This window comes from Carcharhinus amblyrhynchos, chromosome 6 (genome assembly GCF_965287045.1).
Source record: "Carcharhinus amblyrhynchos chromosome 6, sCarAmb.v2.hapA, whole genome shotgun sequence".
Taxonomy (NCBI): domain Eukaryota; kingdom Metazoa; phylum Chordata; class Chondrichthyes; order Carcharhiniformes; family Carcharhinidae; genus Carcharhinus; species Carcharhinus amblyrhynchos.
In genome coordinates, this window is record NC_137329.1 from 46,155,702 (window position 1) to 46,173,377 (window position 17,676).

A 17,676-nucleotide genomic window follows, 5' to 3' on the forward strand; every position below is an offset into this window, starting at 1 on the left:
GGGTTTCCTCCAGGTGCTTCAGTTACCTCCCAGTCTGAAAGGCGTGCTGGTTAGGTGCACTGGCTGTGCTAAATTCTCCCTCAGCATACCCAAACAGGTGCCAGAGTGTGGCGACTAGGGGATTTTCACAGTAACTTTGTTAATGCGTTAATGTAAGTGTACTTGTGACAGTAATAAAAAAGCTAGTTGTTTCATTTCTTTCATTTCATGGACACTCTTATTAGATAGATTCTGCTGAGTTAATACATGCTCTAGTGCACAATTTCCTCACTGAGAAATAAAGTTTGCTTGTTGTAAAATGCACTGTTTTCTGTGGTTTTAGAGTAACTCAAGTTCTGCCTCCAATGTATTGGTGGACAGTGCAGCTCATTAACGGATGATGGTTTTGACAGATGGTCTTGACATGATAATTCTGCAACTGAAGCATTTGCCTCCACAAGCAGCATGAATCCAGAAACCTCAGGGACTGCATATGAAGTTTAAATTCATGCTCTCAATAATTTACATATAGCCAAGATTACTGAAACTAACAGGCCTTAGTGTCTTTGTTTTGAATTTATTGATCAGAAAGGTCTCAACAAAGAATGGCCCATTCCAAACCTTCAGACTCAAAAAATTAAAGCAAACCCACAAATATGAGTTCCCAAAGTTCAGGGAACAAATTATGAGGATTTCGGGGCTACCACTAACTTCAGACTGCAATTGGCACTGATGATACAACGAAGGAAAATAAAGATCCAAAGGGCTAGAAAGAGTTAGTTTATTTCAAAAAAAGGATTGAAGTAAATTTGTGTTTCCTGGCTTACAAAGAGATACAAGCCCACATCAGCATGTGGATGTTTAACAACTGATATCATTAATGGTCATGAAATACATATTTTAAATTCTCTTGTTTCTGTTTAAAGAGGGGTGCCAGAGGGAGGCAGAATCCTTCTACTTCATGAGTTCAATTGTTCCTATTCTACCACTTCCTGAAATCTGAGAAATCATGACGGGATCCATGTCCAATTCTGTAAGCTAAAGTTTTAAAGTTTATTTATTACTGTCACAAGTAGGCTTACATTAACACTGAAATGAAGCTTCTGTGAAAATCCAAAAGAGAAAATGCTAGAAAGTCTCAGCAGGTCTGGCAGCATCTGTAAGGAGAGAAAAGAGCTGATGTTTCGCATCCAGATGATCCTTTGTCAAAGCCCTGTGAAAATCCCCTAGTCACCACATGCCGGCACCTGTTTGGATACATTGAGGAAGAATTTAGCACCGTCAGTGCATCTAACCAGCACATCTTTTGGACTGTGGAAGGAAACCGGAGCACCCAGAGGAAACCCACACAGACATGGGAAGAATGTGCAAACTCCACACAAACAATGACCCAAGCCGGCAGCAGTGCTAACCACTGTGCCATCGTGCTGCCCTAGATATAGTAAGATGGATTTCCGTTCAATACTATGCTATGTCACATTAGCAGTTACTGAAGATATAAAAACACTATTTTACAGAAAGTAAGGCCTAGCTTACTACAATGTTATGGTGCAAAGGTTCAGCCCAACAACACAAGAAGAACTGACTTACACTTATATGTCAGCTTTCACCACCTCAGGATGCCCCAAAACATTCTGACAATTAAGTACCTTCCAAGTGCTATTACTTTTGTACCCAGTAGACACACAACATTGCTGTTAGTGGGAGCTTATCATCTGTTTTAGTGATGTTGGTAGAGAGATAAATATTGGTTAGGGCATCAGGGACAACCTAGACATAGGTGCTCAAGTCTGGAGTGAAGTTTGAACCAATAACCTTCTGACTCAAGAGTGTTCTACCAAGGAGCTGACCAATGGGATTGTTACAGAAGGTTGTTGAACAAAGTACAAGTCTGATGCTCAATTCAACATGTCAGAGTAAAAATCCACCATCAGGGTTAACTTTTGGGTTGGGGGGGGGGGTGGTAGGGTGAAGAAGCAGAAATGAACAGACAACTTGTGGCTATGGAAACAATATATGGTTCTGAATTATTAGTTTCACAGAAAATGTAGCTAATGACACAAATAAAACCACAACCAAGAAATGATTTAAGCATTACAGACTGACTTGCCGCAAGATGGTTCAACCTGGCTGCAAATTTTAGCCACACTAACTAGTTTGGGTCTAACTTCACTGTTCACCTCTAAAGACTAGAAAAAGATACTCTGATGTACGTTGTGGTTATTTCATATATACCAACAATACACTTCTTGTCAGGAAAGGCAAGGTTTTCCCTTTCTTTATAACATTGTACAAAGAGGCTACCCAGTAAAGTCACAAAAATTAAGAACTTTAACACTCAGGTTCCCTCTTCAGTTTTGCATAGTCAAGTTGTTACTCCAGAGGGCAAAGATCCTTCAGCTTCACAGAATTTCCTTCTAAATAAAATAATCACTTCCCTATCTTATTTCATTTTTTTCTCCTGCTGTACACAACAAAATTTAAAGGCATCCTACAAACACTTAAATGGGCACAGGCCCAGAATGTTTTGGTTCTTGGTAGTATATCAGGTGGCACTTTTATCCTCTTGAGCCTTTCAGACAGCTAAAAATACATATTTGGAGTCTGTTAAATTTCAGTATACCTCACATTTCCATTCTGTCTGCAGGTGTTACCCTGGCCCCCTTTGGCTTGATGTGGGTATGCCGGCGTTGGACTGGCGTAAACACAGCAAAAAGTCTGACAACACCAGGTTTTAGTCCAACCGATTTATTTGATAATAGACTCACAAGCTTTTGAGGTTTCCCTCTTCGTCTCCATTCACCTGACGAAGAGGGAAACCTCGAAAGCTTGTGAGTCTATTATCAAATAAATCGGTTGGACTAAAACCTGGTGTTGTCAGACTTTTTACTGTGTTTACCCCCTTTGGCTTGCCATTTCAATTTCCACTCTGACACCTCAATCTTTAGTCTCCAACGTTCGAATGACGGTCAGTACAAGTTTCAGCACCTCACTCATCTGGGAACCTTTTACATCATTTAACAATTTACTATTCAGCAACTTGCAAATTCAGTCACTCATTCTGCATGTCAGTGTAACTTCTGATTCTCTCTTCTCATGTGCTTTCCAAACCTTAATAAAATGCTGTGGGGGAGGGAGTTCCAGAATTTAACCTACAGACAGTGAAGGAGTGGCAATATAGTTTCAAATCAGGATGGTGTGTGGCTTGGAGAGCAACAAGTTCCCACTCTCTGTGAATTGAGTTCAGGGAACTCAGCCTTCTTGTAGATTCAAAATAGCAGAATGGAATTGCCTTCATTCAGTATTAATTTGGAATTTCACTTTAAAAAACCATAGATAGTATGTGTTGGAAAATGGACAAATGTCACATTGGAGCAGTACAAGTTAGAATTTCAGCAGCGTAGAATGTCTTCTACTCTGCATGCAACTGGAAATGCTCCAAACTACTAGGTATGTTAACATCACTTATGAGCACAAAATCTGTGCGAAATACTTCATTTTTCATCAGCTGACTGCAACTTCCCCTAACCTTATTAACAAGGTTATTATATGAGTTTCCAACTTAAAGTAAAATATGGAATTTTGAGAGCAGGATGATTTTAGGTAAGCAAAATCATGTTACCTAACATTACCTAACATTACCTAATGTTAGGTAAAGACTCAGTGAAGGAGGGGAAAATTAATTCACATTAACACAACCAGTCTCAGAATATCAAAGTTTATATTACTCTGCTTACAATGCCAAACAAAAGCTGGCATTTCCCCCATCTCACCCAAGTGAAATTAGTAAATGCACATTCAAAATGTTCAATGCTGTCACCAAGTTAATTTAGTATACTCAAACTTCTATGCTAAAAAGGGTAAATAACTCTAAGCCAACAAACACTTTTTAGTGCTGCAAGTTGTGTGTCATATTTTTGACAATACTTCAAACTGCTCCCAACACCAATAATAAGCAAGGAGCCAACAGTATTTACACCCTAGCATTGCACAGCTCTTAAATCTCTCTGGAGGAATATTCAATTGTACTGGTGGGAATTTTAAATTCAAATTGATATAGCACAAAAGTTTCCGCAACAGATCATGTTACACTTTGCTGAAGACGTGGGAAACATAGGACTGTTCTGCTGTAGATCAGACTAGCTCCATTAACCCAGTTAGGTCAACGTGATTATTGAGGTCATGGAATTAAGCACCAAAGCACCATTAAGGCTGGGATGATGCAAAAGGAGAAACTGAGTTGCATAGAAAATGTAAACTCTTAAGTAAGGAACAATGCAGTTTCTGTCTCAGTATAATCTGTACACTTTTCACAATGATGGAAATTTCTTTTTCCTTTTAAAGGAAAGCTTTGTCCAAATATTTCTTGCATCTAAATTTCAGTGGTACATTAAGTCATCAGCAAGGCCAACGTGACAAAAGACAAATGGTGAATCTACAAGCACATGATCAAATGTACAATCTACACACCTGAAGTTGTATAACAGCAGACACTCTTGCCACATAACAGGGAAATCCCAAACAACATCAGATACAAAAATATAATCAAGAATCTTCGATATTAGCTAACACTGCTTCCTGTACAAACCACAAACAAATACTTACCTCAGCCACAGATTTTACAAAAACACTACTGAAAATGTAAAAATAAATCCAATAATTTCATCACATCTCTTTCGGGGCTCTCCCTAAAGCTCAGTGAGTAAATCCAATTACTGCATGATTATAAGAGAAAATCCTGGAAAATCTCAGCAGATCTGGCAGCATCTGTACGGAGAGAAAAGAGCTGACAGATGATCCTTTGTCAAAGCACATGATCACCCTCTGCTTTGACAAAGGGGTATCTGGACTCAAAACGTCAGCTCTTTTCTCTCCTTACAGATGCTGCCAGACCTGTTGGGATGTTTCGGCATTTTCTTTTTTGATTTCAGATTCCAGCATCCACAGTAATTTGCTTTTATATTGCATGATTATGATGTGAAGCCATATAAGAACATAAGAAATAGGAGCAGGAGTAGACCATCTAGCCCCTCGAGCCTGCCCCACCATTCAATAAGATCATGGCTGATCTGTCGTGTCTCAGTTCCACATTCCCGCCCTCTCCCCATAACCCTTAATCCCCTTGCCTATCAAAAACCCATCAACCCGCGTCTTAAACATATTTAGCGAGGCAGCCTCCACCACTTCAACGGGCAGAGAATTCCAGAGATTCACCACCCTTTGAGTGGAGAGGTTCCTCCTCAACTCTGTTCTAAACCGCCCCCCCCTTTATCATGAGGCTGTGCCCTCTAGTCCTACTGTCCTTTCTGAGCGAGAAGAGCCTCTCCACCTCTATCCTATCCATCCCATTCATCATCTTATACGTCTCAATGAGATCTCCCCTCATTCTTCTAAACTCTAACGAGTACAAGCCTAGTTTATTCAGCCTCTCCTCATAGTTCAACCCCCTCAACTCCGGTATCAGCCTAGTAAACCTCCTCTGCACTCCCTCCAGGGCCGAAATATCCTTGCGTAAGTGCGGCGACCAAAACTGCACACAGTACTCCAGCTGCGGCCTCACCAGTGCCCTATACAGTTGCAGCAAGACCTCCCTACTTTTACATTCAATCCCCCTCGCTATGAAGGCCAGCATCCCATTAGCCTTCCTGACCACCTGCTGCACCTGCAGGCTGGGTTTTTGCGACTCATGCACAAGGACCCCGAGGTCCCGCTGCACCGTCGCATGCTGCAGTTTTTCGCCATGTAAGTAATAGTCCTTCCTACCATTATTCCTACCAAAGTGGACAACCTCCATTTGCCAACATTAAATATATATATCTTGCATTCAACCTCTGTTCTACTACAGATTAAGCAACTGGCAGGCATAATTGGCCTCAGTCATTCTTGGGCTTGCGAAGGAAAATGAGCCAGAGTTCCCAAGCGGGACTGTTATCTAGTTACTCCTGCTAAAACGTGCAATGTCACCATGATGGGTCCAAGTCATGACCAAACTGCCCAAGGTTCTCAAGATCACTTAATAAATGGCAGAAATCATGTTTAACCATTAATTCACACGGGGAATCAGTATTCCTGCACCAGTACCAGATATCTAATTCTAGTCCACAATGCTTGCAAGGCCACTGCCCTAACTGGGTTATTCTGCATTTACTTCAAACTAAATACTCAAAAATAATTTCAGTTATTCAAGAATAACTTAAAATATTGATTATATAGTTCATAAAGTTCCAGGATTAAATAGTGGCATTAAAATTTAAGCATTTTGGAAGATAAAGCCAAATTATGTGGAATTTAAACCTATAACAGACAGCAAAGCACAACATATTATCAGACAGCAGTAATCAGAATGCTACAGTCCTTCCTCCAGCTATGTCATTCAAAAAAGAGGATATTCGAAAGATTTTCACAAAATGTAGTATGTATCTCCTGTAACATTGCCCAGATTTTACTATAACATCAACAGAGTGTGACTTTGTTAAATTATAAGAATAAGAGTTAAAAATACATCTGAAATTATTTTGCAAAATCTATTTAAAACTCATGAGTTAACTTATTTACCAGTTTTTACATTTTAAAATGACTTTCTAAACCAGTTTATAATAATCAGCAGATTAAGCTTAACACGGTCAGTTATAATACCTTATTTTCTGGTATAATACATAAATAAATAGCATAAGTACATTTAACAGCCAAGTATGCGAGGGAGAAAGGAATAGAAGAATGTATTAATGTAACTAGATGAAATAGGGAGAGATGAGCATGCATGCCAGTACAGGCCATTCAGCCAAATGGTCTATTTCGGTGCTTTAAATTGCATGCGATTTACCATGGAACACACGTACAGCTTTTACAGGAGGGTGTGCATCTAGCCTGTCGCTTTAAGGGCAAGGTCTAATTGCTGTAAATAGATCTACCTGATGACATAAACTAGAATTTAATTCCTATTAGTGAGGAACATTTGCGGATCTCCAGATGTCTGTAAATTTCCAGCTCAATCTGCAAACTCACTTCACCAACAGAAATGAACCTATAATGGACCCAGTCTGAAAAACCCTTTATTTTCCAACACTGATGTATGGCACATTCTTTACAGATGAAATTAATTGATGAAAGAGCTACCAAATTTAAAAAGGTCTTCACTTCAGCCTTCACTTGGGTTATTAAGCAGAGCTCACCACACACAGTAAAAGCACTTCACAAAGTCAATACAACTGCATACAAGTGATGTACAACCTGCAGCCACACCACTCCCCAACAAAGCTCAGTTAGACAAGTCCTACTTGTCATGATATTTATAATTTGGTTCATCCTGGTTGAATTTTGACAAGTTGGAAGACTGGAACATCCTGCTGCTAATTGGTGAACAAATCCTAAATCTGAACATCAAGATGTGTTTGAATCAACAACTTTAAGTATTTACAAATTAATTGCAACAGGAGTTCAAATTTGAAATGATTCCTGAGGCACCAAGATGTATCTTTATAGGCTGCAGAAAAATGTACATTAGGGTGGTCCTATTATGGGAACTGAAAGTATGTAATAAATGAGCTTCATCTTAAAATAAGTACGAAGATCTGTTCACATTCTCTAATCAGTTCACGACTCAAGTACCTACTGCATATCCAGATTTAGATTTCCAGCTGAGAAAACAGCAGAAGGACTATAGAAATATTTAAAGGAATGGGAAAATGGAGGTCCCAGATCATCTACTGTACTTAAGAATGTTCATATTTCAATTACTGCAAATCTTTGAAGCATAGGAATATATAGAACTGGAAAAAAAAACATTCTGGCCCATTTGGTTGATACCAAAGTTCAAATATTACCAATAATTATTCACTTTCATAACCTTCATTTTTTTCATTGTAGGGTCATGCAACTGCTGTACTCCCATTGTCTAAAAACAAAAATGATTTGATTTTTAAATAATCTTTATGAATGGAACCATTTTTTCATTCACTACTCCTTGTCACATTTTCCTATCACCCATTTGTTTCACTGACAATCTTACCTTCAAGTAATGCAATATACTTTAGTAACAATATAGCCTAAAAGGCAAAGATGAAAAGGAGTTTCTTCTCTCATTGGATTGTGAATCTATGTAATTCTTTCCCATGGAGGGCTGTAGAAGCTGGGTTGTTAAGTATAGTCCAGGCTGAGATAGACAGATTTTTAATCAATAAGGGAATCAAAGGCAAGGGGGTAAATTGGAAAAGTGGAGTTGAGAATTATCAAATCAATCATGATTTCACTGAACAGCAGAGCAGACTCAATGGGCCAAACAGCCTACTTCTGCTCCTATAAGTTATGGTCTAACCTCTCCATTGCCAAATGGCAGTCAATGTTGATATGGGTACAATGGGTCTTTGAGCAAAGAACAGAAAAGTCAGAGATAACAAAATGCATCAGAGGGTATAAAGGTTAATTAGCATACTTCAAACCTGCAAACAGGCAAAATGAATGTGAACGAGAGAATCTGGCATGGAAATATAGAAGTTGCTGAGAGGATATTCAGCATTGCAGACACGAGAGGAAATGTTCTTTGGCGTATACGTAAACTTTAATTGGAATAATGTCATTTGACTTTGTTTTGCATTCTGACAAAAGGTTTCCATCCAAATCAGTAACTTTCTTTTCTCTTCTCAATACTACTTGAATATGTAAATTTTTAATTTTGTTGCATTTTCTGACTGTTGTTAATTTGCAATTTTCACGTTTTCACCTTTTTAGCTCTAGATTTCCTCCCCCAAAACTACACGAAATGTTTGAATTCATTGCTCCGGGGCGATCGTTTGCTACACTGAAAACATGCTGCCAGAAACATGGGGAAACTAAGAAATTATATAAACACTCACGAAACACATCAGCAAATCAATCAGAACTGAAAGGTAAAATCCAAACTATGAACCTGCCTTGATCGATCCCAAGATGTCGGCGTACTAACTGTAGATGCCATCATTTCATGTTCAATTTCATTTTTCTGGTATGTCACTTTATTTTTAAATCGGCTTTCAGTAAGCTGCACTCATCAATATGTCATTTCGAACCTCAACTCAAGAGTTTTTATTTCACACAGATATAACCAGTATTTCTTTTATAAATATTTGAAAACTTCAACATAAAAAGAACCAGGCCAACGTACACTCATCAGTTTTAAGTTCTGTAAAAGTGTGTTTCGCGTATTTATTTCAACATGTGAAGATTTATTTCCCCCGCTGAGAGGTCCCAGGCCAGACTCGGGTAAGGGCTGATTTTAAGCTGCCGATTCTCCTGCAGCGGTTCGCTCAGCTCATGGGCCGGGGGAAGGGAAGTCACCCGGTTCCTCCAACTCGAGCCAAGACCCAAGGCCTGCCAGCAGATACCAGCCACTCTCTGCTTCCCAAGTCCTTAGCTCAGTCTCTCCACTCCTCCCCCCGCCAAACAACTCGGCACAACTCTTATACCCACAAACTCCCACTCACCCACCTGATTAAACTCTTCATCCGCGTAAATGTCGATCAGATCGGCTCCTTCGGCCATTCCTCCAGCCGCGCCGTGCGCACACGGACAATCAAACGCCCGGACACCTTTCAGGGACGGGCTAGGCCGAATCGGAGAGACGGACCCTCCAGTCGGCGGACACAGGCGCACTTCCGCCCCGCTGTTGACACAGAGCTGACTTCCGCCCCGCTCGCCGAACACAACAGCAACTGGCTGTAACATTGCAAAGGCAAGTGGGATACTTTCCAGTAAAACCAGAATACCGTCTGTTACCTTGAAGAAGGTGGAAGATGTCGATGGTGCGGAACGTGAGTAAAAGCGGCAGACAACCGGGGAGCTGGGTTTAATTTCCAGCAAAGATATGCAGACAGGCCTCGGAAAGGTGCTGCTCAGATTCACCAGAACCATAGTGGGGCTAAAAGGGTTAAAGTTAAAAATCACAGAATTGTTATTGCACAGGAGGAGGCCATTCGGTCCATCGCATTTGCACTGGCTCCCAAAATGAGCACCATCACTTGGTGCTATTCCCCTGCCTTTGGGCTCCTGTTCCTATACGTAATATGAAAGGGAAAAAACTGCAGTCCCGCTTTAATTGTGCCTTCAATAACATCGAAAATAGGGGCAGGAGTAGGCCCTTTGGACCTGCCCCACCATTCAATATAATCATAGCCTGATCCCACTTTCCCCTTGTATCCTTTGATCCCTTTTGCCCCAAGAACTTTACTTAATTCCTTCTTGAAAACATACAATTTTTTGGCCTCGATTACTTTTTGTGATGGAGAATTCCACAGGCTAAGCACTCTTCATTTTAGTCCTAAAATGTTTACCCCTTATCCCTTAGCCTATGTTCTCTGGTTCTGGATTTCCCCCACCATTAGGAACATCCTTTCTGCATCTACCTAGTCCTGTTAGAATTTTTTTACAGATTTTTATGAGGTCATTATCCCTGCAATGCAGAGGGAGACCACCTTGAGACTGCACCGACAACAATCACACCTAGGCCCTGTCCCACTAACCACATGTATTTACCCTGTTATTTCCCCTGACACTAAGGGACAATTTAGCATAGCCAACCATCCTAATGCCACATCATTGGAATGTGGGAGAAAATCCGAGCACCAGAGGAAACGCATGCAGACACTGGGAGAATGTGCAAACTCCAGTCAAATGAGGCCATAATTGAACCTGGTTCCCTGATGCTGAGAGGCAACAGTGCTAACTACTGTGCCACCGTGCTGCCTACATTCCCCTCGTTCTTCTGAACTCTAACCAATTCAATCTCTCCTCGTACATCATTCCCACCATCCCAGAATCAGTCTGGTAAACTTTTGCTGCATTCTCTCTATAGCAAGAATATTCTTTTTCAGATAGGGAGACGAAAACTGCACGCAATCTCACAATGACGAGACAAAGGACAGGAAAGATTGAAAATCTGGTGAAATGACAATAATCTCTCCCTCAATGTCAGTGAAATGAAAGAGGCGCACTGGAGAACATACCCCTACATCAATGGTGATGAAGTGGAAATGGTCAAGAGCTTCAAGTTTCTAGGTGTTCAGATCACCAAACTGTCTTGGTCCTTTCACATTGGCCTTACAGTTAAGAATGCCCACCAATGCCTCTACTTCCTCAGGAGGCTAAGGAAATTTGCATATGGACTACGACTCTCACCAGTATTACAGGTGCACCATTGAAAGCATCCTTTCTGGATGTATCATAGCTTGGTATGGCTCCTACTTTGACCAAGACCGCAAGAAACTATAAAGGATTGTGAACGTAGCCCAGTCCATCACACAAACCAGCCTCCCAGCCATTGACTCAGTGTACATTTCCTGCTGCCTCGGGAAACCAGCCAGCATAATCAAAGACCCCACACACCTGGGCATACTTTCTTCCATCAGGAAAAATATACAAAAGTCTGAGGCCATGTGTCAACCTTCTCAGGAACAGCTTCTTCTCTGCTGCCATCAGACTTTTGAATGGACCTATCTTATATTAAGTTGATCTTTCTCTGCATCCTAGCTATGACTGTAACATTATATTCTGCATCCTTTCCTTTCCTTCTCCCCTACGTATTCTATGAATGGTAAGTTTTGTCTATAGCATGCAAGAAACAATACTTTTCTCTGTATCCCAATATGTGTGACAATAAATCAAATCAAAATTCTAAGTGTAGCCTTACTAAGACATCTCTGCTGTATTTGAATCCTCTTGCTATGAAGGCCAACATACCATTTACCTACTTTACTGCCTGCTACATCTGCATGCTTAACTTCAGCGTCTAGTGTACAAGAATACCTAGGTCTCGTGGCACATTCCCCTCTCTCAACATGTGCAACTCTTGAGATTTTTCACCAGTATTTTGGGATTATATTCCACAATCTGGTTGATCTTCTGTGAAATCTGTAAGATGGTTGCCTTGAACTTATCACAGTATTAAGAAAATAATGAAAAATTGAAAAATAATAAATCTGAAATGAGAAAAAATGTTGGTAATGCACAATGCATCATTTATGAAAAGAATTTCAATTTTAATCAGAGCTCTGGATATTAAAAGTGGGTAATGATCGGAATGCATTGCCTGAAAGTTTAGTTAAAGCAGATTTAATAGAAACTTTTAAATGGGAATTGGATAATTAGCTATACGGGAGAAAATTGCAGGGCTAAGGAGAAAAAGTAGGTGAGTGGGTTTGATTAGATAATGCTTTCAAAGCATTCACACAGGCATAATAGACTGAATGGTCTCCTTCAGAAAAATTATATACTCTAAAGCTACATACTTGTCCAGCTTTGATCTACAATCTCCACTCTACGGATGGTGACAGAAACTTCAGCTGTCGTATCTTAGTACACTGTATCACCATTTGTAAATAACTAATTGAGCCCAGGTAATACAGTCAGTCAGACTATGCAGTGCCTCATTGTAATGTGTACAAAAATAATCATAATGAGGGAATCTTTGTAACTGATAATAGACCCCAGTTTGTGTATTTGACACTCAGTTGATAATCAAGAGATATTCAACTGCTCTGGAAGTGATTAATATGCTGAGGATTGACAGAATCTCTATCTTGTCCCTTTGCAGGTTCTGAGCCTGTCCAGACAAAGCATCATACGTTCTGTACTTGGTGCTTGCTCTGTCCGAGCGTATCGTGGAGATACTCCTGATGATGAAATGAGAGACATCTTTCAAATACTGCTGCCTCCATGGGAAGAGCGAACCCATGAGCCATTGGATACAAAGCGAGCACGTCTGCTGTATGAGAGCCGCAAGCGGGGAATGCTAGAAAACTGCATCCTACTGAGGTAAAAAAGTGGGCTTTGAATTTGAAGATCTGAATTATCATCTGCTTTGGTGTTTAACTAACTGGCAAAGGCATTGTTTCATGGTTGTACTGCTTTTTCCTGTTGTAATGTTTCTCGAGGTACTTTGCTGAATGCTATTTGAGACAATGTAGAAGAAGCTTTTTTCATTCTTCATAGGAATGAGGGCGTTGCTGGCTAGACCAGCATTTATTCTCAATCCCTAATTGCCAGTGAGAAGATGGTAGTGAGTTTCTTCCTTGAACCACTGCAATCCACATGATGTAGTACACCTACAGTGCAGTTAGGGAGTGAGTTCCAGGATGTTGACCAAGTGACACTGAAGGAACAGCAATTTCTATTCAGGTTAGGATGGTGTGTGTAGGTGGCGGTATTCTCATGTAGCTGCTACCCCTATCCTTTTAGATGGCAGCAGTCTTGAATTTGGAAGAAGCTAAGGAGGCATCTTGTGGACAGTTCACACTGTTGCCACTGTGCGTAGGTAGTGGAGGAAGTGAATATTTGTTGAGGGGATACCAATCAAACAGACTGCTCTGTCCTGGATGGGTGTTGAGCTTCGAGTATTTTTGAAGCTGCGCTCATCCAAGCAAGTGGACTGCATATCATGCAATTGACTTGTGCCCTGTAGACGATGGGCAGACTTTGAAGAGTCAGGAGGTGGAGTTACTCATCACAGGGTTCCTAGCCTGTAACCTGCTCTTTTAGCCACAGTATTCATATCGCAAAGCCAGTTCAATTTCCAGTCAATGGTAATCCCCCAGGATGTTGATAGTGTGCAATTTAGCAATGATAATGCTATTGATTGTCAAGTGGGTGATTGTGAGATTCTAGCTTGTTTGAGATGGCCATTGCCTAGCATTTGCATGGTGCAAATGTTACTTACCAATTGTCTGCCCGAGCCTGGATATGGTACTGGCTTTGCTGTATTAAGAGATGGGCTGCTTCAATATCTGAATCATCGTGAATGGGGTTGAACATTGTAAAATCATCAGCGAACATCCCCATTTCTGACCTTATGATGGAAGGAAGATCATTAATGAAGCAGCTGAAAATGGTTGAGCCTAAGGACACTATCCTGAGAAACTCCTACATTAATGTCCTGAGACTGAGATGATTGACTTCCAACATCCACAACCATTTTTCTTTGCACTGAGTATGACTCCAACCAACAGAGAAATTTCACTCTACAGTCATTGACTGTAGTCTTGCTAGGGCTCGTTGATGGCACACTCAGTCAAATGCTACCTTGATGTTAAGGACAGTCACTCTTGCCTTACCTCTGGAGTTCAGCTGTTTTATTCATAAGAAATAGGAGCAGGAGTAGGCCATCTAGCCCCTCGAGCCTGCCCCGCCATTCAATAAGATCATGGCTGATCTGTCGTGTCTCAGTTCCACATTCCCGCCCTCTCCCCATAACCCTTAATCCCCTTGCCTATCAAAAACCTATCAACCCGCGTCTCAAATATATTTAGCGAGACAGCCCTCCACCACTTCAACGGGCAGAGAATTCCAGAGATTCACCACCCTTTGAGTGAAGAAGTTCCTCCTCAACTCTGTTCTAAACCGCCCCCCCTTTATCTTGAGGCTGTGCCCTCCAGTCCTACTGTCCTTTCTGAGCGGGAAGAGCCTCTCCACCTCTATCCTATCCATCCCATTCATCATCTTATATGTCTCAATGAGATCTCCCCTCATTCTTCTAAACTCTAATGAGTACAAGCCTAGTTTATTCAGCCTCTCCTCATAGTTCAACCCCCTCAACTCCGGTATCAGCCTAGTAAACCTCCTCTGCACTCCCTCCAAGGCCAAAATATCCTTGCGTAAGTACAGCGACCAAAACTGCACACAGCATTGCAGCTGCGGCCTCACCAGTGCCCTGTACAGTTGCAGCAAGACCTCCCTACTTTTATATTTAATCCCCCTTGTTATGAAGGCCAGCATCCCATTTGCCTTCCTGACCACCTGCAGGCTGGGTTTTTGCGACTCATGCACAAGGACCCCGAGGTCCCTCTGCACCGTCGCATGCTGCAGTTTTTCGCCATGTAAGTAATAGTCCTTCCTACTATTATTCCTACCAAAGTGGACAACTTCACACTTGCCAACATTAAATTCCATTTGCCAGTTCCTGGCCCATTCGCCCAGCCTATCTAGATCCTTCTGCAGACTTTCCACACCCTCCGCACAATTTGCCGTTCCACCAATCTTGGCGTCATCAGCAAATTTCAACACCATACACTCGGTTCCCTCCTCCAGATCATCTACATAAATGGTAAATAGCTGAGGCCCCAGCACCGACCCCTGGGGCACTCCACTAGTCACCAACTGCCAATCCGAATAGCACCCATTGACCCCCACTCTCTGCCTCCTATTTGACAGCCAATCCCCTATCCAAGCTAACACCCTACCCCCAACTCCATGCCCCCGACCTTCTGTAATAACCTCTTGTGCGGCACCTTATCAAACGCCTTCTGAAAATCAAGAAACACCACATCCACCGGCTCTCCTCTATCCACCGCCCTAGACACATCCTCATAGAACTCCAATAAATTCGTCAGACATGACTTCCCCTTAACGAAACCGTGCTGCGTCTGCTCTATCAAACCATTCTCCTCAAGATGTCTCGCTGTTTTCTCCTTGATCACGGATTCTAACATTTTACCTACAACAGACATTAAACTAACCGGCCTATAATTCCTTGCCTTTTGCCTGCCACCCTTCTTAAACAACGGCGTAACATTAGCCGTTTTCCAATCATGTTTGAACCAAGGCTGTCATGAGCTCAGGAACTGGGTGACCCTGTCAGGATCCAACCGAAGCGTCAGTGAATATATGCAGTCAGTTAAGCAAATGCAGCTTGATAGTACTTTTGACCCCTTTCATCACTTTAATGATTGAAAGTAGACTGATGGTGTGATAATTGGCCAGACTAGATTTGTCTTGCCTTTTGTGCACAGGACATACATAAGCAAATTTCCACATTGTCTGGTTCATGACAATGTTGCAGCCATGCTGGAACAGCTTGGTTAGGGGCATGGCAAGTTCAGGAGCACAAGTCTTCAGTACTATTGCCGTAATATTGTCAGGGCCCATAGCCTTTGTAGAATACTGTGCGTTTGGCCACTTCTTGATATCACATGGAGTGTGAAGATTGGTATCTGTGATGCTGGGGACCTCTGCAGCGTTTCACCTAACTTGTGAATATTTAGTATAAAAACAGAAAATAATGGAGATACTCAGCAAGTCTGGCAACATCTATGGAGAAACAATTAATGTTTCAAATCTCAACCATTCATCAGAATACTTACTACTAGTACTGGTGCTAATACCCAAAATTCAAAATAGTCCCTACTGCTGACAAAATAAAATTAATCACATATCTCTGACACTGAATAAGAACAAAACTGCCTAAATGCAAGGAAAAACAGAAAATGCTAGAAATATTCAGCAGGTCAGGCAATATCTATGGAAAGAAACAGAGTTAACATTACAGGTCAATAACTGATGATGATTCATAAACTAGAGCTAGAAATTAAAAATAATATTTTGATTATAATGGGTTATGCTTGATACCTTTCTTATTTCAGTTTCTTTGCCAAACAATATCTAAATAAAATGACAGCGAAGCAGCTGAGCTTGTACGATAAACTGATAAATCAACCAACCAATGACTGGGACATTTACTACTGGATAACAGGTATGTACAGACAAAACAATGCTCCCTCTTCGCTTGCCTTATTCCCCAACCTCAAAATTAGAAAGTAATTAGTTATTGTATAGTAAATAGTTGATTTATGAATTGTTTTTACGTTTTAACTTCATCCAAAATAGTAATTCCCAACCTCCAATGATTCAATGGATAAATGTGGCATGTTGTGGTGCTAACCTTTTGGAGAACAGAAACATCTGTCAGTATTACACAGTTAGCTGATAACTGAGGCATAAATGAGAGCAGTATAATTAATCTCATTGTCTCAGTCCTCAGGAGGGAAAAACTATTTAAGAATATCGTTGTTGATATGCACCCTTAGAAACATGACATCGTGCCAAGGAGTGAAACTCCTTCCTGGCACTGAAGCAGATTGCTTTACCACTACACCAGTTCAGATTAGCTAACTCAGGCAATGCTGTAGATAAAACTGTTCCCTTTGGGTTTTACACAGAAGTCAGCATTAAGGAAATTGAGGTAGGAAAGCAGCCCTTAGAATTGCAGTATTTTGTGCTTGAACCAACAGCTTGTTTAAGAAATTTTTTCCAGGTCCTTGTATTAGCAATTTACATTTATTATCCATTAATTCCTGAAGGTGCTGATGGTCCTCAGTAAGCTTGGCTGTAATATCCTTAATAGTCAAGTAGATACCCATTGTGTAAATTCACACAAGAAATATAAGACATTTTCTCATGCTGAAGGGCTGTTGTATATTGTAAAGTTGTAACCCAAAAGACAAGCCATCAGAAAAGGGAGGAAATCTGCCATTCACCCATTATCCAACTTAAATTTTTCAAAATGTGATCATTAGGTAGTAATTGTGCTGTTTGTGGGTTGAATAGAGTATTGGGATCAGTCTGCAGTCTCATCGTCAATCTGGAGCTTCAACACATTATATAGGTTGTGATTTTTGTGACTTTTTTTTATCTTCTTCACCTGAACAGAAACCAAGCCAACTCCTCCAGAATTTGATAATGAAGTAATGACCTTGCTGAAGGAGTTCACCAAAAATCGCAACATGGAGCACAGGATAGGGCAGCCTGCTCTTGATTATCTCTTTGAGAACAAAAATTAATATCTGATTACTTGTTCATAAATGGACTGCTGAAAATTGTTTTATTTAAGATCTGCAATTAAAATAAACACATTCAGAAGTTTAAATATTAATGAGTTTAATACTTTTAAAAATGAGT

At 40.8% G+C, this 17,676-nt stretch overlaps 2 protein-coding genes across 2 annotated transcripts in view; one reads left to right on the forward strand and one right to left on the reverse strand.

Annotated features, from left to right (window-relative positions):
* Positions 1–9,678, reverse strand: part of LOC145343882 (cleavage and polyadenylation specificity factor subunit 7-like) — a 76,998-nt gene extending 67,320 nt beyond the window's left edge. The window contains exon 1 of the mRNA XM_080190362.1: positions 9,442–9,678. Within this exon, the coding sequence (XP_080046488.1) occupies positions 9,442–9,678 (237 nt within the window). The remainder of the gene's footprint in view (positions 1–9,441) is intronic.
* sdhaf2 (succinate dehydrogenase complex assembly factor 2) lies at positions 9,650–17,644 on the forward strand. The gene is made up of 4 exons (XM_080190368.1): positions 9,650–9,764; positions 12,542–12,762; positions 16,362–16,471; positions 17,428–17,644. Exons 1-4 carry the CDS (start codon positions 9,747–9,749, stop codon positions 17,556–17,558), a joined length of 480 nt encoding a protein of 159 aa, XP_080046494.1. The 5' UTR covers positions 9,650–9,746; the 3' UTR covers positions 17,559–17,644.
* The last annotated feature ends 32 nt before the right edge of the window (positions 17,645–17,676 follow it).

Excerpts from the sequence above, each read along its gene's own strand:
- sdhaf2 (XM_080190368.1), top strand. Across the intron at positions 12,763-16,361 it reads GAAAACTGCATCCTACTGAG|TTTCTTTGCCAAACAATATC; the intron begins GTAAAAAAGTGG and ends TTCTTATTTCAG. Across the intron at positions 16,472-17,427 it reads CATTTACTACTGGATAACAG|AAACCAAGCCAACTCCTCCA; the intron begins GTATGTACAGAC and ends TCACCTGAACAG.